The sequence below is a fragment of the Rissa tridactyla genome, chromosome 1 (genome assembly GCF_028500815.1).
Source record: "Rissa tridactyla isolate bRisTri1 chromosome 1, bRisTri1.patW.cur.20221130, whole genome shotgun sequence".
Lineage (NCBI taxonomy): Eukaryota > Metazoa > Chordata > Aves > Charadriiformes > Laridae > Rissa > Rissa tridactyla.
The window spans coordinates 174519318-174544001 of record NC_071466.1 but is presented as its reverse complement, the minus strand read 5'-3'; the positions used below and the strand labels follow the sequence as shown (position 1 = coordinate 174544001).

At 37.1% G+C, this 24684-nt stretch overlaps 1 protein-coding gene across 6 annotated transcripts in view; it reads left to right on the top strand.

Annotated features, from left to right (window-relative positions):
* The window catches only part of METTL25 (methyltransferase like 25), a 68898-nt gene extending 47602 nt beyond the window's left edge, over positions 1–21296 (top strand). The window contains exons 10-15 of one of the 6 annotated variants that reach the window (XR_008466091.1): positions 11864–11938; positions 12559–12630; positions 14199–14318; positions 14713–14765; positions 17026–17069; positions 19773–21296. Coding sequence is in view for 4 of the 6 variants with exons in the window: in XM_054199547.1 (XP_054055522.1) it covers positions 11864–11938; positions 12559–12630; positions 14199–14297 (246 nt within the window). In the remaining 2 variants the exon portion in view is untranslated. The other 5 variants (XR_008466092.1, XM_054199547.1, XM_054199563.1 and 2 more) reach the window with 5 other exon arrangements.
* The last annotated feature ends 3388 nt before the right edge of the window (positions 21297–24684 follow it).

Below are 24684 nucleotides of genomic sequence, written 5' to 3'. Positions count from 1 at the left end.
TATTTTTTATTTCCCAGCTATGTTGAAATTTGCAGCGGCACAAAACTGTGCTATTTTGATACTACTGAGAGGAAAGTTGTTACTGCTCCCTCAACAGTGGTTCTGACACTGCAGTTTTCATGGTGGAGTCAGCACTACATCCACATAATATTGCAGAATGTGTTAAATTCCTCTCTTCAGAAAAAAAATACTTACATAGCTAAAAATGTGATGAAGCCTAAACATTTGCTCTCAAAGACAACAAAAACCAAAGGGAAATTTATGCAGAATTTGATTTTTAGCTCTGTTTTTTAAAAATGAACAAAAGAGCAGCTGTACTGCATAGACCAAATGTCTACTCTGTCTCCGGCAGTGGCCAAAAACTGATGCCTTGGGAGGCATACAGGGCAAGAGGAAGCATATATGAAGGATTCTTCCAGAATAATCCGAAGTGTGTCTGTCATTCACAAAAAAAGGAGACAATCAATGTCTTCATGCATAAATTTATTTAGGTGACGTTAAAAAAACAGCTAAAACTTAGTAACACTGTGTGAGAAAAAATTGTTTGCATACAAGTTTCTGTTTTACGTGTGGAAAAATATTTTTTAAAAAACGTAAGTCAGAAAACTGCGAGTCTCAGGTCTTTTACTGTGCTTATGAGAACACTGAAGAGAGTTTAATCTCTGCATGATAATAAATGTACTGGGAAGTAGAGGGGTAGTGGCGCTAAGTTTTTAGGAGTCACTGCCGCGGTTTGGGAGCTTGGCGTGTATGATAAAGTCATGGATGGTTTTGATCACTGTGGCTAAATCTGGACTGTAGGACACAAATGTCCTTCCAAACTTGTGGTTCATGATGAGCATCACAGCTGCTTCCTTTATAGACACCAACGCCTCTGTTCCTGTTCAGGGGGTAGCACTGGTGCAATCCAGTCATTTTCCAGACTGGAAATACGTGGAGGTAGGATAAAGAGTGCAAGTGCATAAGACACCTAACCTGCCTTGGTACTAATGTATGTAAGTGCGTGCCTTTTGCTAATTATAGAACTGATGAAGACTCTTATCAGGTATAAATATCCAATCAGTAAGTTAATTTTTGTTCTTGTTTTTCAGTAATCTGTACTGTTCTTTAACCAATTCTTCATGTGAACAAGCCCCTCTGTCTCTTTCATTTTTGAAATAGATGTGAAGATCTTTGCTTATTTGAAATAAGAACCAGACTCTTTATGAAAAGATTGTCAATCAATCAGAAGTGAGACAAAATAGTAAAATAGTTTTTCTACAAAGAAAAAACATTTATCAGTCACCTTCATTGTTGCAAGTTACTGTTCAGGGACTGAAGTTTCCTATTACCTTAGCCAAAATAATTTCCTCCATTGTGTTTCTTTTCAATGTGGAAGGACCTGTCAAGTCCAGGTTAAACACGGAGATGCAAACGAACTATTTTTCTTCTGACTTTGTTACTGGACTGTTCCTTTCACACATCTCTTCAATAGTAAAGCTGAGACATACACCATGACTACTGAATGTCTGACAGAATATTCTCATTTTGTGAGGGCAGAGAGAGGTCTTTTAGCGTGAGCTTGATGCTTCACAGGTAAGGTTATATTGCTTCTAGCTCCAGAACTAATGGAATTGCTTTGTGGGCCATGGCTCCCTGCACGGGGCTTCAGTCATTGGTGTGGATGCACACCAAGGCACCATTTTATTCCTGGTTGTTTCCTTTGCTCACTCTGTTCCTATACACTCCATGTTGTATGGGCAGAGCGTTCAGTGTCACGCAGATGGGAGAGAAATTCTTTCTATCAGAAGATTTCTTTCCCCTTTTATTCACTGTTTACCTAATTTAACACGACTGTGGGACTCTCACTTGAGAGAATGAAGCATTCATCCCTGTTCTTTCTCCTAGGGGAGCTGGCCATGCTTACATTTGTTAACCTTGCCTCTTTCAAACAGCGAGAGCAATCGCTCCTTCCTCTTCAGCAGAACGTGTTTCAGCTCTGTTTGTAGCCACCTTGCAGATGGATTTAAAATGAAGCTTCTTTATTAATACACATGGCTGTTGCTTAAGACCATAAGTGCTGCAAACGGCACTGCCACAGCAAAATGTCCTTGCAAAAGCATTTATGTATTTCTAGAGTTTTTGAAGAAAAAACCACAAAACTTTCTTAAATTGCTTGGTGTGCTGGAGTTAGTGGGGTAGGTTAGCAAAAGGTCTTTCATAGTGTATGACTCTAAGGTAATTAAAAGGGGAAAGCGATTACAAGGTTAAAGCCTGGATGGATGTGTGTCTGGCAGAGCTGGGGATCCGTGACCCAGCTAGGAAACCATTTCTGCTAGTAAGTGAGAGCCTCAGCGGGTGGAGCTGTTTAACAAAGAGAAGTTGGCCAGGATTCATGTAAAGTGAAGTCTGGGAATAAGGGGAGAATGCTATTTAATGCCACGTCCGATTGCAGGAAGATATACGGGGCTGGAAACACTCCTGACACATCCGCAAAGAAAAGCTATTATTCACTTTGATTTCATCTCCTGCTATATTCACACTATAGTTACTGCTATGGGCTAATAGCATATAAGGTAGTTACTTTGTCTTAGTCAAAATACTTCGTAAATCACTTAACCCTTTCAGATGTAGACATATGCTGGGGAGCTACAATAGCAATTTCAAAGGTAGGGTCACCTCAAGCTTTCATGCAGAAAGAGAAGTTTATGTGCCTGTCAGCGAGTGCATTGTTGCAGATTTACTTGGTTGTGTTTAACCAAGCTTCCAAGTCTCCTGTGACTGGTGTTTTTCAGTTTTGAACAGTCAAGTGTCTGCCCTTAACATGAAGCTGGTGGGGCTCTTCCCAAGAACAGTCATTTATTTCACTGGTGCCCCATCTAACAACCTGAGATGAGATCTGCAACAGCAAGCAGATGGTGAATGCTCAGTTTCCACCGTCGCCATTTGCTCTAACCCAGACTTCTTAAAAACAGCTGCTGCCCATTTGTCTTTTTCTGATCCTATGTTTCAGGTAGAGCATCCCAAAAAGATTTACAGCTGTCAGGTCTCAATGGGCCAGTCAGTAAAGGGCACTAGACCCGTCTGTGACTGGAATTGTACCCATCACAGTGTCATTTACATTAATAACACAGTAAGAGAAATCCATGTCCAGTAAAAGGCTCATTTATCATCTAAAGTAATTTAAACAACTTTGATATTTGATATATTATCTCTATCAATGTTGGACTCAAAATATTTCAAAGCCTTGATGTAGCTATGGATCTAAATTTAGATATAAGCAATAACTTCATGTATATTCTGCAGAGGTTATGTATTTAGAAGTATATTTAATTAAATAAATGTGTTAGTGCTTTCTTTCTCTATGACAACCAAAACTTTTTTGTTTATTTATAATTAATATTGAATTAATAATTAATTTTATGTAATTTTGTCTTATTTTTATAAGAATTTCTGAAATAATTACACATCATTCATTTATAAAATAATCCTTTTCTCACAAGAATTATGCTTGCATTTTTTATATAATTAAATAAATCCAAAGCGATCTGAAATACATTGGGCTTGCTACTTCAGTTTTACTGGAATGGTTTTCATGTGCTACATTGGCTTTGTTTTGCAAACTCCAGAATATTTAATTTGGATGGTAAACCTGGTAGATAATACCGAAATGAAAATTTGTGTGAAAATATAATTTTTATTTTTTTCACTAATTAGTTATTTTTTGTCAGACTAAATTTGTTTTCTTTTGTCTTTGGATACTTTTTATATAGTTAGTGTGAATAGTTGATACATGTTTTGTGTAACAGTAGTTATTTTTTTAAAACAGTGACACTTTTTAAGAAAACACAGGAACATGCATATGTGACTTTTTCCTTTCATTTTGATGAAGTAAACAACTAACAATAACATTAGCATACATGTAAAGCCCAAAAACTAAGTAGCTGAGCTAAGTGATCTCTCGGTGCTATAACTATCAAGCAATAAATAAAGTCAAAAGCCTGAGTTTTGTAAGACAGTAATAAAATAACTGGTGCTGTTGGCTTTTTTAAAAATAAAATAAGGACATGTTAATTTTAAAAGTAACTGGTTTTACACTTGGAGCATATATATGTGATTGTATTACAAGCTACAGTGATTTATCACTGGTTTAGAACCGCATTTTTAATATATATTTCCTTTTTATAATTGCTCAGATGGCAGAATGAGCATGGTTTAAGGAGATGTCTTCTCTTATTTTAAGTTGAGGCAGTTATTCATGTTAGCTAAATCTATATTTAATATATTGGGCTCAGTCCTGAATAAATTTTCAGCAGACATAAATTATACTGTACTTGCTTGCATTTATTTACATAATAGTGGTCTTTTTAAAATTAATACAAAAATAGTTCCAATTTGCTGTGTTCAGATTCCTATAGTATTAGACGGAAATGCTTTAGTTAAAGCACTGCAAAGCCAAGAACTGAAAGACGCGACTTTCAAAGACTTCTCCTAAGATAATTAGATGTCCTGATCACATAAATGCTTTGCGAGAATGCAGTGGTAAATGCACCTTGCAAATAGTTTCACAGTGAGCGGCTGGGGAAATGTTTGGAAACACCACTTGATTTTCCTGGGATCCATCCCTAAGGTTGTATTTTCCCCCTTTCCAGACCAAACCAGGAACCTTCTTACAAGCCTTTAGAAGCTTTGTGGTCCTTTTGAGGAACGTGCAGGTGGAAGCCCTGTCCTCCCATGTTGACTCTCAGTCCTACCTGTGTCATGAGCTGTCCTGGTTTTAGTCCCTAATCGTGTTCTACTCATGTAATGGTGAGTAGGCTTTGAGGATATTCCTTCCCATGTCCACATCTGTGCTTCTTGTACAATACCATTTGCAAATTATCACGTATATTTCCTAGTTTGGTCCTACACCAGCTGTGCTTTGGATGTTCTGATGTTCTTCTGAATCATTGAACTTGAACACAACTATGTCAAAATACGTTGAGCAGAATGTTTTGCATGTTTTTTCATAATTTTAAACCATATAATTAAGAGACACACTGCTCTATACACATCATTGACAAGCAATGTTGTAATTAAATGAACAAGTGAGCCTGGGACAAGATAAAAAGCCTCTTTCCTCATGGAGCTTGTCAGGATAAGTTGCATTACAGTATTTAGGGAGCTGCATTTTTTTAAAAGGAGGTGTTTGGGCAGTTCCATCCTTCCTAGAAAATGCTTAATGAGGTTTCCATGGCCATGTGAGAACATTCTGAAGTAATAGACTGATCTTTACTTTTTCGACTTTTAATATAGACTATATGTTTAAATTTTCGCAGGCAAAACTAGTTTTTCCTATGAATTTCTGATTTACTGACCTTACAAGATTTTGACCAAAGGAGCATGGGATTCTCTAAATCTATCCAAAAGGACTGGTTGAGTGAAGAATTTCTAAGTTTAAATTCAGCACCAATATGAACTTTTTAGCCAAATGGATTTCTTATTCTTCCTAAGCTCAAATGGCTGAATATATTATTCGTTTCTCATCTGTAATGTTTCTCATTTTCTGAAAATTGAGTCTTAACTACAGAATTACTAGTGGCAAATTCATAATTTAAGTTTTAGTGTGGTATGCTATTTGAGATACCAATGAACTAAACGAATTTCGTTTTCAAATAGCTTTATTGGAAGAATGCTAAGTGCCACCAGAATGTTTCCTGAGAACTTTGTGATGGTCCTCTTTTTTTCTTTTATTTCATTTCTGTCAGGTAAATTGCATTGCAAGAAGCTACTTTCTTGGAAGTGAAATATTATTAAGGTAGACGACACTGTTGCTACTATGAAAAAAGTATGACTGTCTCTTTTGCTATAACGAAACATTTAAGACACCTTCCCCTCTTCTTTGGCATTTATCAGTGTCTTTTAAAAACACCATTGCACTGTGTTCTGTTATGAAGCTAATAATATGCCCACCTTGACTAAATATGTTACAACCTTCACCTCTTTAATCCTCCCAAACCACAGTGCTTCTAGGAAGCCATCCAGGGGGGATACTGAAAGAGATAAAGATACATCTTTTAACTGGTGATGCAGTAAGATTGTGCCACCTATCCTGTGGGATCTGCACTGGATCTTTCTGAGCTTCTGTAGATCACATAATGCATCCTGTTTTCACGCTGGCCTGAAAATATTGATATAATGTGAACCAATGATGAATTGCTGTATGAGAAAAAATGCAGCCATCATTTTGGTCAACGTTTCATACAGGGCTGTTTGAGGTTTACAATGACTTCTTTCAGTAAGACAGAAAAGATGACATTGGGTAAATGGAGATGATGGGCTTCTCTTAGCTTGCCGTAGAGTGTCCCTTGACTTGTAATATCTCCTCAGCAATGACTAGTGGAATATCATAAAATGCAGTTGGCAAATGAAGGGAAGTAAAAGGTAGAATATAATTGTGTGGCTGAATTTTACTGTTGTTTTAAAAAGTGTTGAAAAACACATACTTAAGGCTGGGGAACTGTCAGTAGTGGAATTGTGTAATACATTAAGACATGAACTAACCTGAATATATACAACTATATTGGGAACTAAAAATGAGAATTTTTGCAAAAATTGGTAAAGAGGGGGATTTTTAACCTGAGATTTGTTATAATCTTGATGTGTACCCTGCACAAATTCAGTGTTTGTATCTTTAAATGAGAGTGAATACCTCAAACTTGTCTGGTCTTTGCTTTAATTATTTCTAATTTTGATGCTTTTTATTGTGTATAGCCATTGGGCAAACATGGAGCCAGAGCCAAAACAATACTTGCTGCTTTCCAGGAATTCTAACATGGCAATTAACTGAGTCTAAACAGTCAAAAAATGAAGGCAGTAAATGAATTTACACACCTAATGCATTTTACAATTGTTGGAGAGTTGACTTTCTCAACTGTTTTCTTGGACAGAAGGAGTTTCAGGTCACAGATTTCCCGGTTCATTTGTTAGTTAGGGAAATACTAAATGAAGGCTCAGGTAGCACTTGTATTACAGCCCATAAAGTGTATGTGCGTAATGCTGTTTTCAAGTATAATTGTTTTTCAAACAGACAAAACACTATCCCAATTGCAGTAGCATAACATCTTAGTCTGACAAGGAATCTTAAGAGATGTGACTTTTATTTCAATTAGATATAAATAATATAGATTGCATTCATTTGAAATGCACTTTAAACAAAGTTGTAGGTAAACTTAAGTTCCTCAGTAATTTCATTGTCTGTTTTACAGTATTTTACACTGTATTGCATTACATTACATTATTTTTAACTACCTCAGTCATGGGAAAATCATAAAAAGTTGTGGTATGGTACGGTCTCCCAAGTGTTTTGAACTGATCTAAGACACTGCTCTGCTGAAAGGGTTGTCCTTACTTGCTTTCTTGTACTCATGCTGGCGTTCATGACAACGCTAGTACAAGAAGAGAGGGGAAACATGGAAATGTGCAGTCAGCGCAGGGGAAGGCAGTCCCTTGGAGGCAGCAAAAAGGAATTACATCTGTTTAAACAGGCTGTGGAACAGCATCCTTAGGCTCTGTCTCTCCTCCGTAGGGCCCGTGCAGCGTTGGACAGTAAAAGACACTTTTGTTCAGTCACAATACTCTTAGTCTGGGGAAAGGCAGAACTCTGACAAAATGCTCTCTGGAGAAATGTTAAGTGCGGTATCACTTGATTGTCACACACCTTGTCCCCGAATGTTCGCTTTTCAGCCGGCGTTTGTGGGATTGCAGCCTAACTTGGGTGTGCTCAGGCGTGTGGTACCTCACCTGCTCTCCGGGCTCTGTTGGCAGCCTCCTGGTGTTCACAACAGATGAGCCTGGCCTGTGGTATAGTTTTAGTGCCACCTCCAGCATGTGGGATAGCTATAGCTAGCTCAATGGAGACCTTCCTACCCTCTAGTTCCTCTTGGTTGTTTCAGTTATTTGAGCGGCCAGACCAATCCACAAAGAAATTAGTTAGAAAGAAAGCATGCGCCACCATCACAGCGCAAAGGGAGGAGGTGCTTTTGTTCACAACCTGATAAAGACCAGGAAACATGGTAGCTAAATCAGCAAAGAAATACTGGCCAAAACCTCTCTGTATGTATTGAATGTTACTTGAATATCAGTAGCATAAGCTAGATCTTTGAGTGCAGAATCATTATCAAGACAAGCATATGATATATGTATGTGGGTTTTTTCGTGCGTTTTCACGCAGGCCATAAGTTCATAGTATCACCATCTTAATGTAAGAAAAAAACTTCACTGCATGTATTTAAAGAATTTTTTTTGGATACACAAATGTGTGTCAACCCTCCACAGACACAGAGAACAGTTGCCTGGACAACTCCAGTGGCTAAATGGGGCTTGCTTTGCATGTGTTAGTGCAGTTCTGTACCTGAGAATGCAAACAATAATTTACTCCTACTTCACCTTGGAAGGACAGCTGAAGATTGTGTTGGTACCTTTTAAGAACTGAAGCCAGGTGGCAAGCTGGTCCAGTTTCAGACAAAGCCAATGTTATCCGGTTTTTAGTCTTCCTCCAGTAAGTTGACCACCTGGCTAGCTACCACTTACCCTTTTCATGCCCTTTTCTATCAACACTTTCTCTCTTTTCCAGCTGGGCTGTTGCTTTCAATTGGTTCACTCACCAAACTTTTAACTGAGGCACAGTTTGGAATAGTACCTAATCTATCCGTGACAGCAGGATGCATTCAGTCGGAATGTGTAATGTGCAAGGAGGGAGTAGAAAAGCATTTGGGCTCAGTACTTGAGTATGTTAACATCCAAGAGACGTTTTTGACCTGGCTTTTTACTTGCCAAACATTTCACAACTTGTTTTCTTTTAATTTGAATGCTTCATGTTGAAAAATGGAGAACATGAAGGAAGCAAAAGCAGAATCGCATTTCTACAAACACAGATCTTTGTATTTTAATTCCAAATAGCCTGTAATTTCAAAAATCCGTTATACTAAAACCCTTTTAATTCACAGTTGAAATGAAAAGCTTATAGGGCAGAGGTTTGTTTTGTTTATCTCATAACTGATATGTTTTAGTTGGTTTGACTCTTTGGAGGGGAAGAAAATAAAAAAACAAACCCACCCTCAGATATTTGCACAGCTTTATTGGAAATAAAATAGCAACAAGACTAAAAAAGTCCTATTAGTCCACATTAGTACTGCCAGATCAGCTACTCAGCCTTGCGTCTGTAATTGTGAAAAAGTACTTTCTAAATTAAAAAAATATGACTGAAAGACTACAAAAGTTTTTCTGACCCATCCCCTTGTTTTAAGGCAGCGTTAGAATTTTGTGTCATTCCTGAAAAATATTTGTCAAATCTTCTTGAAGTTTCCTGTGGTGGAGACTGAAAACCTCCCCAGTCCTTAATTAACCTCAAAGAGAGAAAGTTTCTTCAAGGTTTTGAATTAATTTTCTTTTGTTGCATTGCAAGCCCATTAGTTCTTATCCTATCCACTGTAGACACAGTGAACAAACTGTTCCCTGCTTCTTGGTGATAGCCTTGTAAAAACTGTCATTGTGCCCACTCTCAATTTTCTCTAATTTAGCCTGATCAGTTCCAATTCTCTGAGTCTTTCTTCATAGGTCATGTTTTCTAGATCTCTGATCTCTTTTCTCTCTCAGGGCTTTTTCAGACAGTTCATTTCTTTCTTTGAAATCTGATGCCCAAAAATGGATGCAGGATTCCAGCTAGAGCTTTCCCACTGCCAAGGGGAGTTGAAGGATTGCTTCCTGCACTTTGCAGGCTGCTCTCCCATATGTGTCGCAGAACGGTGATTGCTTTTTTTTGCAGTAGCACAACTGTGACTCTTGCTCAGCTTGTGATCTGCTTTATCTCCCAGACTGCCATTTGGCGTTCCCCATCCTGAACAGCTGATCATTTCTGCCCGAGCGTAGTCCCTTCTGCTTTTTCTGTACAGCGTTTCAAACTTCTTTTCTAAGCAATGCTCCAATTTCTGAAAATTATTTTAAGTTCTAGCAATGCTTTCCTGCTGCACATTTGCAGACTTAATTGATGTGGTTTCTATTCTATTGTTTGAGTTCTTAATGAAAGTGTTGCATTTGGTAATGGACCTCCAGTCAGCAGGTCTTTTCAGTTGTTCAAAGGCACATTAGTAGCTACTTTCTGGTTACGGTCATTCAAACAGTTTTCACTCGCTTTATAATATTTCAATCTAAACCTTGTTTCTTAAATTTGCTTACAAAATTCTTATGTGAAATGGTGTCAAAAATTTTGCTTAAATCAAAATACATGGCAACCAGTTGTTTTTCGTTGTGAATCCCTTCACCCTCCTTACAAGCGAAGCAGACTGACTTGAAATTTGTTCTTGACAAATCCATGTTGACTATTACTCATCTGCTTATCTTTCAGTGTTTTTAAATTCTTTATTTGTTCCATTTTTTTCAGTGCATTGAATTTGAACTGACTATAATAAAAGACATGTCGACTAGCCATCTGACATACCATCTTTGAGAACTTCTCAGTAACAATGAGTAATGGTTTGAGGTCACTTCATTCCCTTCTTGGCCATCCTAGGATGAAGTTGATAATACATACCTGATTTGAAAACTTTATATTTGTGAAAATGTTCTCTAGTTAGTTTCCCTATTTTAGGCTGATATTTTACTTCTTTGCAACTGGATTAGCCACATGCTCTCAGATGACTTTTCTAATAAAAGTGAGCAAAAACGTATTAAACACTAAAGCTTCACTGGTCTTTTGTCATAGAATCGTAGAATCATTTAGGTTGGAAAAGACTTTTACGATCAAGTCCAACTGTAAACCTAACACTGCCAAGTCCACCACTAAGCCATGTCCCTAAGTGCCACATCTACACGTCTGTCGGTACCGTTACTTTTCTGCTAAGTTGTGGACTAGCTCTTCCCACAGCCACAGCAGAGTAGCCATACTGCAGACTCCCAATACTGAAGAAGTACATCAGGCTCTTTCAGGTCTGCTCTTTCGAGCAGCCTCCATCACCAATAACATTGCAAACCTACTTCTCACTCCTCTGACAGGTTCCTTGAGTGGCCAGCTCAGCTGTCTTGTTTAGCGTCCGGGACCGTGGACAGCAGAAGGGTAGAGACATAATGACCTTTAAAAATTGGAAAATGTTGTGGTCTGGCTGACGTATAGAGAACCTATAGCTACCTGCTGTGGTGCACTGGCCACTGAGGGCTGAAAAGGGAAGGGCTTTTTGGCTTAGTCAAGTTCTTGAGCTGCTTTTGTATCAAATTCAGCCCCAAACCGCAGCATTTACAGTCATAGTGGCAGTGCTGGCAGTGTTGCGTCAGGTGATTGGGAAAAGGAGAGGGGAACATATAGTACTTCAAAGTAAATAGAGAAAGTTTTATTTTAAAGACTGGTAACTTGAGGCACAGAGAAGCAAAGTATTATTTCCATAACCTGACAATAGGTTTTGTACTGTGAAATACCATAGATCCAGGAGCCTGGACTGAAGCATGTTACTCTCACCCCAGAATCCACTCCTCAGCTATTTAAATAAATCTCCTGGGGACGGGGGTGAGGAGGGGATAAGATATATGGGAATGGAAATGAGAATGTTATCTCCACTTTACTGTGTAATACTCATTTAAGAATGGCTAGAGGTTTCTGAATAATGAATGTCTCAGTATTTCATGTCAGTGCAAAATGCTGTCTGAAGAACAGTTATTGTAAATGAGAACTGAGAAACAGCTATTGGAAAATTATTATAAACCTTAGGAAAGTGCTAATTTCGAAAACAAAACACGGATTTCATTTTGTAGTGTGACTTTCAATTAGGAAAAAAATATTTCATTTTAAAGTTCTCTTGAAAAAGTAACTAGAATAACTGTGATATCTTTTTTTTTTGTTTTTAATCTCTTGCAGCTCCCAGACAGCTGTATAATGGATTACTATGAAAAATACAAGCACAGAATGAATGAGCTTGAAGCATTTAATATGGTAAAAGTTGTAGGATTAATACTATTACCTTGTATATATGTGCTAGTGTGGAACAGAGCCCTGTTAAGCTTTATGTGGCGGTGGACTGTCTTACGCTGTGGTATGCAATCTCAAAAACAAAGCAGCTCCCCCTTCCAAACTTTGGAGCATATCCTATTCCAAAACTATATTAGGTGTTCAGTAAAATAATAAAGCAAACACATGGAAGATTCTTTTTCAAGAGGGACTATTACCCTGGAAAATGAAATGTCCGTCTCCTTTTAAACCTAGACTGGTCTCCATGCAGTTATTTCATAAAAATTCTTTTTGTTAAAATTCATTATTTCCCTCTTTAAAATTGTTCTGCTTCAAATAATATCATTTTCTTGTTGGACAGTGTCTCAAAACCAACTAAATAACATAGTTTCCTGGCTTTATGGCATTCCATGTATTTTTGATCTTTAATATAATCTGTTTTGAAGATGTCCATCCCACAGGGAAAATTGGCAAGGTGACATTTGTACAACAGAACGGCTAGAAAATGATTGACCTTCCTGGAATTATTCTGTGGAAGCGTAGCCATTTGGAAGTGTATTGTCCCTCTTTCCCAAAATCATTATAGCATATAATCTTTCTTTCAGCTGAAGGTTGTTCTGGCTCCCTGCATAGAAGTTTTGATACTTCTGGATCGTCTTTGCTACCTCAAGGAGCAGGTATTTTTGCATTATATTTTATGATACCTAAAGGCTACATCAGTGAAATGAGACTATTTCAGCCAATTTATTACTGTGCAGACCAAAAGTCTCTGTTGCAGAATTATTATTCTCATCATATTTGCCAAAGTATAAGCGTTCATGCCATTTAGTATAAACATATGCCCAGCAGATGTTTTTATTTTCAGCAAAGCGGCAACAGTAAAGTTTATGTTCTTTTAATTGTATGGTAATTACTAGTCAATAGACAGTAAAAAATAAATTAATTAAATATGCAACAAATCTCATTTTATACAACGTATTGAGATACTTAATAATTCAAAAGAATATTGGAAATGCTAAACAAACATTGTGCTGTACATGCTAGACCTTCCAATGAATATGTTTTAGAACATATAATTCAAGAAATCTTGAATTACATCCAGAATGTTTATGATTTCCTTTTATTGTTTTTTAATTAAGATCAATGATGAGAGAGGGTGCACTTTTTCCAACTGTATGGGTCAACTGAGGTACATTTGACTAACATACAGCCTGGATATATTTTACAAGTGTAGACCTGGGATATAATAAGCAAATGCTACTACATTTACTCCATGATGATTTATATTACAGTGTTTCTGCTAACACTAATTTTGAGCTTGGCCTGATTAACTCAGAAGCAGCAGTCATACTTTCTCTGCACCAGTAAACATTTTCCAGACAAATAATAATTTGCTAGGAGGAAATAGTAGCATCTTCCAGCTTCTGCTCTGGGCCACAGTCAAAATAGAATTTTGAAATAAATTTTAAGGCCATTCATGTGAATAGCTCTGGTTTTCCACCATAAACCTTTCATTTTAACAGCTCCATTTTATCATAAGTAAAAATTCAATTTATTCTCTGCCACAGTACACTTGGAACAACTGAGTTGTAGTAAATGTATGCTTTTGTTCTGATATTTTTACAGAGAGGCAATTTGAAATATTTAAATAATGATGTATTTTCCCAAATGCCAACCAGTTATAAATCACATAGAGATCTGTATGATTTCCAAGACAGGAGATCAGACTTGCTGCATTTAGCACTAATTTACCTTTTCTAAATGTAATATACTCATTGATTTAATCTTGTACTGGTTGATTCACAAAATGTGTTTACAAAGAGAAAACAGAAATGATAAAAGCCATATGCAACATGAAGACCAGATCCAGCTGGCCTGATTAATTTGAAAAGTCAGTTAATTAGCTTCAGTACTAGAATGTGCTGCATAAAATGAGTAGGACTTGATCCTTAATATCTCTGCTCTAGTTCAACTGAAAAAAAGCTTTATTGATGAAGGGGGTGGTAAGCTATCATTTGATAGTGCCAGAAATCATTTAATGACTTTAAAATACATCCTATTTTATGTGTCCTTTTTTTCACAATGAACTTTCCGTGATTTTCTTGTTAGATAAGTGTTTTTCCTGCTTTGCATTAAGGATAATTTTTTTTTTCAATTTTGTATTTCAAAATGTGGACCTATTACCATATCTTAGCTCTTAAGTCAAACACATTTTTATGTACTTCATTCATATATCATTTTACAGGACAACATTGCCTGGTCTGGACTTGTGAAGTTATTTGATCCCGTGAAATCCCCCAGATGCTATGCAGTTATTGCTCTGAAGAAACAGTCATGTTCTTAAGTGGAAGCAAATTGCAGATAGGTTGAAACCTCTGAACTGATGCTGCTGTTTCCTCACTTCTATTCTGTTATTTTTAATTGATTCCTCAAGTACACTGTTTGCTTTTCAGCTGCAAAAGTAGAAAGTGCGATGCCTCTTTGAATCATGAGAAATAAATATCTCCTTTATAAATACCATTGCTTCCTTATGTCAGTTATTAAACAATGTTGAACATCTGGTTTTATTATAAAAGTTACGACCGATATTATGTGATTATTATTTTAAAATAATTTTTATGCTTCTTCTTTTTAAGGCATTATACCATGTATCAATGCTCCTTCACTTGATATTTCTAATCACAAGATCATACCTTCTCAATTTTTACCAGCGGCTGGCATCAGCAGTCTCAGACTAGCCTCGCCTTTTCCTTTTCCAGATTGAGATGGTGCGTAGTAGAAACAGGAAAATAACCTGCACCGTAAACAAGAGGTTGGTAGACTAAGTAGGATCTCTGTACTTCCCTGTTCTGCAGGTCATCGGGACCAGCTTATTTATAGAGCAACCTAGAAGAGCCTAGATAATAACCACCTGCAAAGAGCAGTTGTGTATTAACCCCTTCTTCCTTCAGGAACGTTCCTGGCATGCACTCGTCTGCCTGTCATGCTGAAAGAAAAAAATGTGTGTGCTCTAATCCAGTGGGAGATTTCCCAGTGCTTAAGAGTCAGCTGCCCTGCCAGGGTTCACTCTGTAATCCTTGAGTTGTATCAGAAAGCTATTATCTGGCTAAATGTGTGGGGTATAAATACTTTGGTACCCAAATGAATTGAAACTTGCTCGGCAGTTTCTCGTTGGCTGTACTGCATTCATGAGTGGGAAATTTATTTGTTGATGCATTTATCTCAATGGGTTGCCTAATTAAACTTGCAGATTTTCCATCAATTAAAAAAGAGAAAAGTTTCTATTCTTAGTCCTAGTGCTTTTATTAGAATTTTCCAGCATATATAAAACATAATTAACTACCAGCGCACAGAAAAAAAGTACAACAAATAAATAATAAAATGCAACATTAAAGACGAAAAGGGGAGAATGGCAACTTTGGTGGGCAGAAGATGAGAATAACAGAAAATATTTTTGTATTAATTATACAGTGACAGTAATAGTCATGGGAATCAGGCTGAGATTCAGATGTGAGTAGGAGCAAATTTTATTCTGTTTCAGTCTGCAACATATAATGAGAGCTTGTGAACATGGCCATTCAGGAAAAGAGAAGTAAGGTCTTTTTCTAACAAGTCACATCTTTCTTGTTATGTTCACTTAGAAGAAATACCTTTTTTTTTGGTGGTGTAAGTTCACTGCTGTCTATTTTAGGACTCACAGTCCTTATTAGCTCCATGGATCCAGTATAAGCTTCTCACATTTGTTTGGTCCCAGTACGTTCAATCCTTAGAGCTGCTGAACACCTGCAGTACCCGAGGAAATCAGCAGAAGTTGCAGGTGCTCACAGCATCTTTGGAATAGAGCTAAGAAGAAAATGAGGCCTTCCATATATGCCGCTTTTTGTTATATAGAGAGTACTGAGGAAACTAACAAGCTGGTAGATTCTTTTCCCAGGAGAGGAATCAAAAGAAATAAAATCCTTTCCTAATCTCCAAGGAAATCTGGAAGAAAAAAAAACCAGTAATAAAGAGTCAATCTAAAGTACATGATGTTAAAAAAGATGATCAAAAGTCTTAGAAAAATAGGTTTTGTTATATTATGTTCTGCTGAGACATGATGACTAATTAATAGTGAAGTGTTGGAGCGTTGTCATCCCAATCTTAAATGCTGTTGGAAAAATATACTTGGGGATGAAATTGCCTTTTTTGTGTCATGAATTGATTCTTCAGCTTTTTCAGACCAAACGCTAAAAACCAGGCATATAAGATGTCCAAAAAAAGAAAGCACAATTTCTTACTGAAAGCAAGTACTTAAAAGTACCCTGTTATGGCCCAAAAATCCTTGTTTCAGCAAGCCCCACCTGGTTTAATTTGAACACAGTTGAAATTGCATAGGGTACACAGACTATTGCTAATTTTGCGTGATATTTCAATGTGTGTAATGCTATCTAAATTCAAAGTTCAATCCTTATGACTACCTTAAGAGGACATTTGCAACAGTTTAGAATAACAAGCACATCTCTAGGATTAGCCCAAGTGCTTTTCCACTGAGTCAAAAAGGGCTGAATAAATTTGCATGCCCGGCCCCCCCCGCCCCCCCACCGGCAGCTTCTCAGGGTCTCTCAGTACTTTTCACGTACTTTGTAGTCTGTGCAGGCAAAGACAGAGGGGATGTGCTTCTTAGAATAATAACTATCAAGAGGTTTATATGACGAGTTTACATTCAGCAGAGTCAGTTGCTGTCTGCTCTCAAAGCTGTTTTGAAGCTTTGGATGCCTGAATACCTATGAGCTATTGTTTACATAATGGAAAAATCCCTGACAGTAATCAGGGTGAATAAAACTATTTTCTTCATGGTTATTGCCAGAAGTTCTTCCATAATGTAAACCATATCCTAAATATGATCAAGTCTTTTGATAGAAAAGAATCTCCATTTTCTTTCAGTGTGACGGAGGGCTATCTGTCTTGATATGCTCCGTAAGGAACAGGGGAAATACTTGCCTTCCCTCAGGTGTTTGCCTGATCCTCTTTGTGGCACACATATGCATTCAGTAGCAGATTTGGAGTGGTTTATTTATTTTTATTTTTCTTAGGGCTGAAACCTGTTCTTGGATGGAGGAACAACACTATATGCAGGGTATGTATGCAACCTTAATATCCAAGAGTATGTTGTAGCCCTAAGCTCTCCAAGCCTGCTTTTGTGACAATAAATTTTAATTCCGTAGTGCTGATTCATGCCTTGGAACACCCCCCCCCGCCCCCAAAAGAAAAAAGAAAAGTTTGCGCTGTTTTAGTTTCTGGAATTTTAGTTTCAAGTTTTTTTCTGATTAAATATTAAGTATTTTTTATTACAAATTATCTTCTTCATTGACATTATTCGTTAATTTACCGTTAAAACAACAACTATCCGCTTAGAGTTAAAATGCTTTTGCTATGTCATGATGGAGTTAAAATCTTGTGACTCAAAAATCTGTATGTCCTACGATGGTGTAAAATCTGCACAGGGGAAGCATGTTAACTGGAGCATTCTTTCCTATCAGTAGCTGCAGGTTCAGTTTTACTTTTTTCCTAAACACCGTCCTGCGTCATTATATTGCCGGAAACCACTGATACTAAGGGCAAGCGGTAAAACAGGACCAGCACCAAGAAAGTCTTCCCTGCTCAATGTGAAATAGCCAGCTTAGTGCAATAAGTGCTTCAGACTTCTATAAGCTTTCTATAAGCTATAAGTGCTTCAGACTTCCTTTTCTCTGGGAAGCAGATGAATGCTCAGTCTTTGTTAGCATCTTTGCATCTTTTTATCCCATGCATTTTTTCTTACTGATGTATGTCCTGCTTCTTGCTGATACATATGCTCTGAAAGAGAGGAATCCATGTCAAGCTACGAGGGAGGCGTGAAGAATATTCGGTGTCCGTAATCAGATCAGAACTGAAGTATAGTTGCCCAGACATTTAAATTGGCCACCTAACCCTTAGGACTGTGACTTTATTTTCCTTATTTTCTGAGATCCATTGAAATTTTGCAGTTTCCAAAATTCCCGTGCTTCCTGCCATATGGGAACATGGCCTAGTTCTCTGGGATCCAGCTGCAGTTCCCTCACCATCTGAAATAACCAACTCAGTTTGGTGGCTCTATATTCTGTATCTCCAGGCAACTGCTGAATAAGTTGGTTTCTCTGAATTTGCTTATCCCTGGTTGTTATCTTTTTCAATGTCATATTTCAGGGTACTTTAAGAAAAAGAGTAAAATCCTTCTGAAATTTAGGATGCCTCAGAGAAGTTGCACTGCAGTTATGCTTCTTGTTGCTTTCTCCCTTAAAGCCTTAAAATTAGTTCCTGATGGTCAGACAGATTAATAAGCACCAGACAGCCTGAGAGGCATAAGTTATTAAAAAATAATATGCACAATATCTTCTCTTCAGGAGTCTCTTTTGATTTAAGACCTCTGAGGCATTTTCTTCACAGAAATTCCAGTGGACGTTATCATTAAACTCAAACATCCAAGGAAACCCACCAATGTAATGAAGATTTGCCCCAAACTGTTAGAACATGCTGTTGCCCCAAACTGTTAGAAGATGCCAGCGTACACCTGCATCCTCCTCAAGGCTGTCTGCAATGTCTCTATCAGACTGGAGAGGAAGAGACACTTCTCTCGTGATCCCAGTGATGCTGTTTGTGAAATCTGCAATAGAATGACACTCTGCTCTCTGCATGTGTTGAAAGGCAACAGAACTCTTAGAATGGGTACATCTAACATTCAAAGATTTCTCCAGAAATCATTACTGAAATCCATTTAACAGCCTTCTTCAGTCAGTTCAGTCTGTTAGTTACTTCAGTTAATACTGACTGTCATTAGTTCTACATAGGTCTACAAAATTTTGTCCTGTGGTTTGTGTTCCACAGGTGGACCTTTCTCATAACACAGTTTTGTTACTCATCAAAACAGTCAATGACTTCAACTAATTGCTATGAGTGGGAGCTACTTCTAGATTTATTTATTTTTGGATTTTAAGGTAATTTTAAGTTATTTTATCCAAGTGGAATCCTACTATGTACCATCTTTTCCTAAGAACTGTGGATTCGAAGGAAATCAGAAAACGGTTTCTAGATTACCAATGAAATTTAGAACAAATTGAGATTGTACTGTATAAGTGTGTTCTTGGGTAGGAGAGCACAGTGTATTTACAGGTTACATCATGAGGCACACTGTTGGCCAGAATTTGCTAAACTCACAAATATAAAACACATAGGCAAGGTTATATGGCCAAAATATCTCAAAGATTTGCAGTTAACCATAAAGTATATTACTATTCTTTATAAACTGTAGGAAGAAATGTAATTATCTTATTTAATGGAAATGCAGGAAAGCATGAACTTTCATCAAGTAAACAGGAGATTCAGGTTGTAAACTTGCCTAACAGTCTCGGAACTAGCTGCAAAAGTGAAAAACATTTTTAGGACAACAATCTGATATACTGTTCACCCCAGGAAATCAAGCTATTTTCTACACAACGTTTATTTTGTGCCTATTGTATAGTCCATAGTTTTGGTCTATGCTTGCTTTTTTTTTTTTTAATAGTCTATCAATAAATTTTCTCTTTTCAGTCTTTTGCAATTACAGTCACGGTGTCAATGTATAGTAAGGAAGGACTTTCCATTTCCTCTCGTACGTAACACATGCTAACAAGATACAATTATTTAATATCTTTGTTTAAAACTAACAAAGACTGTCCAAAAGCAAAGTATCACTTCCAAATTTAACTACAGTTTATCTGGGGATCAACAAACTCTGCATGTGAAACCTGTGCAAACTTTTAAGTGTTCATTACAAAATTCTCAGTTTTAGGTAAGTCTCGTTCTCTTTGCATCTGGACCGATATGAACCTATTCACGGAGATAAAGATGTTGTCACGGCAGCTGGTATTGGGCTTCACATGGAATTTATCAAGAAAATCAAGATGCAGTAAATCTACTGAGCCAACAAATCAGATTGTTAGACTGGAGCTCAGATTGCCTTAACACACCAACTGTCAACTCTTTCATGAATCACTGATGAAAAGAGCAAAGCTGCCTGCTTACTGAATAACTCAGTAGTGTCTGGCACCAAAAGCGAAATTTCCAAATAAGAAGGCGCAGCAATCACCTCTCCTGATTACGTAAACCTTCAGAAACAATAATTAAAGTGTACAGTTGTAAATCTATGTTGTTTATTACACCTCCTATTATTAGAGTAATGAATACAGACTGACGGCAGAAGCAGCCATGCTGTTTCTCAACTATAAATCCTAAATTCGCTTGTTAGTCTTAGAAAGGCTGAAGTCATCAAGAGGACACACAGATGTTAAAACATGTAGAATGAGCTGTACACGACTTGGGTAAATGTGCCATTTGCTAACCTTTTTATGGTCTAAGGCATGGGTATCCATTCACAGAACACAACTCACAAAATACTCAATGGACAGCACATAAACCAAGTTTTATCAATTTTAGGCTCTTCAGTGTTTATTTACGGGCAGACTGTTAGTAGCTAGAAAGGGTTATAAGAGTGATTTCAGCAAAATTGTTGCTATGTTGTTTATGATTTCAAATTGTCAATAAAAGCAAATTAAAAAATATAAACACTTACTCTCCCTGAAATTTTAGCTTTAATTTCAGAATATGAGTAACAGAACAGAGTCATGTGGTGAAAAGGCATATCATTAAGACTACCCCTAGACAGGTTCTTGATTTAAGTAAAAATTGTCTGGCCATCAAGAGCTTTAGAGAATTGCTCATTTGCTTTTTTAAAAAGTCACACATCTTTTTAAATTTACACTTCTGTAGTGATGTTGAACATTTTTTTTAGTAAACTGAATTTGATTGAGTTTATTTAGAAAAAGAAGGTATTCAAATAAAAAACTTTGAGAAGCACCACTTTGTTCCTATGCTTATCCTCAAACAGTATTGCAGAAGTGAGAGAAAATGTAGCAAATGTATTCAAAAGGTGATTCTTTGGATAACCGCTCCAATTCCACTAGTTAATCACATGAATCAAGTTTAATGTCATCTATCTAAACATCAGTTATTGAAATCATGAGTTATGGAGAAAAGATCATTTCAAATCAGACATTTAAATAGCACTGAAATAGAAATCATCACTTTTCTAAAGATGTCCACATCCTTTGAATAATTGTAATTTTGTCTATATAGAAAAGAAGAACAATTCCAAGCATTCAGCATGATACAAAAAGTCCATAGATAAAACATTAGCAGATATTAATATGAAACAGTCCGTTCCATACACTTACGTAGTGAAGACCTGGGGTGTCTTCATTTGAGTCACTGGCAAATTTCTGTTGATTTCCATGGGAGCAGGCTTGGATACAAAAGCATCTGCTGAAGACAGTGTGGATGATCAAATATCTTTTGTACAAAGCCAGTTCCAAGTTTACATTTGTGAAGGCAAAGAGATTGTTTACACTTCCTTTATTTATATGTATCAAAGTGGAACTGTATAGAAATTATTGTGAACAGTGGTTCATCGTTGAAATCTTCCTGACATATAGTAAGAGAAGGTTCAACTGGCTTTTTGTTTATTTTTTATTTCAGGTAGTATGTTTTTAATGCATTAAAACTCTCAGGATTTTCTTTGCTCCACTCACTGATTCCTTAACAATGAGAGCACTGATTACAGTAATACGGAGTTAAATGGCACTTATTGTTCCTAAAAATAACTCGTGTCACAGCCTGTACTTTCACTGAAGCCAATGGTAAAATTCCCATGAACTCTATTATAACTGGTTTTATGAATAAGGAAAGTAAGATTTAGCCTTAATTCTTCAAAAAGCAACTTTTGTTACAGTACTTCAACAGAATATCTTCAGAGCAAGATTTCACTGTAAATCTGTGTTTCCCTTCCTTCCCTTCCTCTGTGCAGAAATTTTATAGAACATTGTAAAACAAAGAATTGAATTTATATAAATGGTATGTTTCCCCAATTAACCATCTCTATCAGCACTTTCCAGGCAGTGCATCCCTTATTCATGAACTATGTGTTAAAGCAATGTTAATTAGTAACTCTTTCTGCACAGACCGTGAATTCAATACAGAACCTATAAATGTAGACTGAGAGACATAAATTTTGAATTGATTTTTACAATTCCATTTAAGATATATTTTCAGAATGGATTTCTACGGAAAACATTTTTTAAATGTGATTTTATTGAAAATATTTTCCAGTAGGAAAATATTGTAACAATTTTGTAACTGGAGGTAGGATCTCAGTGAAGAATGAAAATAATATTTCAGGTTGTCAGTGGGAATAATTTTAAAAAATTTTCCTGTTTGTTATGATTTAGCATTTAGCTTTAAGAGAACATAAATTAATTAAGTGTAAAATGTATCGCAATTACTCATTCACTTCTAGTGTATTATTGAAATATTGCAGTTTCATATGTTGCTAATTTATTTTTCCTTGGCAAACTGTACCTAAGTTTCCAGAAGAGTAAATCTAGGAACATTCATGTTTTTACACATTAGTATTTTACAATTTTATTGAATGAAATAGGAGTGTTGTGGTATGGTAATTAGTGTAGCGTTTCTCCATAAAAACAGCTGCCAAAACAAATCTGAATACATGCAAGAGAAGATTACGGTTCACAGTAAGCACTTAGTTTCTTTACCAGTTTGTCATCAGAAGTTAACGTCAACTTAATTCACTGCTTTTTAGTCAGTTAAGGTTTGGGACCAGCTTTACATTCTGGTTCTTCAGCTCGGGAAAGGAAAGACAGATCCACTTTATACCATGTAAAACTGTAATATTACTACCTTGCGTCCCAGAGGCCACATAAGCCTGTTAATATGGTATTACCCCAAATGAATTCTATGCTTTGCAGCATCGCCAGTTGACTCCGGTGAAGTGCTGCCCTGGTACGGCCGTGCTCCGGCATAGTCCAGTGGAGGAGCACGTGTATCCGCTGAGCACCAAGTCTGAGCATGGTCTAGAGGAATAAGAAGGAAGAGCTTTGTTACTTCTCTTCTCTCACCCACTGCTTGTGTTATGCCTTCAAGCACTTTGGGCAAAGAGTTTTCTCTCACTGTCTAAAGGTAGCGATGAGTAGCTTGCAGCATGCTTATGGCTGATGAGCAGGTCAAGCATGGCCCCTGCAGAGCTGTTTCATATCATTAGTGTCTGGGAGACGCTGCCACCAAATGTTGGGTGATTCCAGTTGTGGAAGTCAGCCTGATTTGTACCTGACGTGTCCAGTCATTGCAGGGTGTAGCCTTATTAATCCAGTGGAGTGGTCAGTCATTTGGGGAACCGTTCTCTTCTACAGCGAACTTCTCCAAGCTATGCTTGTCCTCAGCTCGTGTTGAGGATGATTTGTTTCTTGTGTATTTCAACTCCAGGAAAGTTTTAGCGTGCAATTGTTAAGGTCCTGAAGATTGAGGACCTCACATACTCACCTGCTAATGTGGGTTTTTTTCTGTATTTTCTCTCTATGCAAGTGATTGGGTCCAGCTGGTGAGAGAATAGTTAAACACTGTAGACAGAAACAACAATACACCATAATCAAAAAATCTGTTGATCTAAAGGCTCCTTGTCTTACTCAAATACCTTCAATTAGAACCCTTTCCAGGTATGAGTATCAGATCTCTTTTCCATCACTAAAACTAAAACAAAGTGTTATGTCAGAAAACAATTCTGTTCTTGGAAAAAGTGGGTGGGATTCAGACTGAATACACATGCTTTGGTGTATCCATTTGGAAATACGGATCTAAGAACCCTTATTCCAGTTTTCATTTTGGAGACTGTTTCTCATTAATTCTCCTTTTCTTGCTTCCTTCATATTTCTTCTACTTACTTTCTTCTTCTGCCTTCATGGAAGGCTGGGGGAGGATATAAGCACTACTGCATATCAGCAGTGACAGCCAGAGCTCAACGTGCAAAGTGCAACGACGTTTTCTGGAAAGGCACACGTACCATGTGTTATCAAAAGTAAACTATGTGCGTGGACCTCTTCTAGGAGCTAAATTAAAAATACTGACTAAAATCTGCTAAGTTTTCACTGCAAAGAATGGATGTTTTTTCATTTTCTCTAATTGTCATTTTCTTTCCCAAGAATATTGTTGCAGGGCTCACTTTGTCTTCTAGGAGAAGTGACAGTGTGCTTTGCAACACAGCGGGGCGAACTGTTCCAGGTTGTTCTGAGCATTTTCTTATTGACTTAGAGCGCTTCCCTTGAACAGCGACTTCACAGGCTTGCCGTTGAACATTGCGATGCACATTATCGTTCCCAGGTTGCCTAGAGGACATTATTAAACCAAAAAATAAATAAATAAACACAATTTGTGTACTGACAGGTGAGTATGATTATGTGTGATAAATCATAAACATCCCCCTTTGCTGGCAGAAAAACACCTTGGACGTACACTATCTGCATTATCACTACCTTTGCATTCTGACAGTCCTCTTCAAAACGAAATGTTCTTTAAAGTGCTTTTCAAAAATTGACCTTCGCTCTTGCATCACCTTCTCATGAAACTATCCATTTGTATTAGAAATGCCATTTTTGTCTTTAATATTTAACTTCCATGGGCTTTTCACCCGTTCTTTTTGATTTATTTTCTTCAGTTGCGTGATTATGGAGTGTTGGAGAGAAGTACCATTTTCCAGTTGAAGTAAAAGTTTGCAACATATATTTTCAAGTAATCTAAATAAGCTTTCATGCAGAGAACAAATCTGAAATTTCTTCTGTAGATGCTGAGAACAT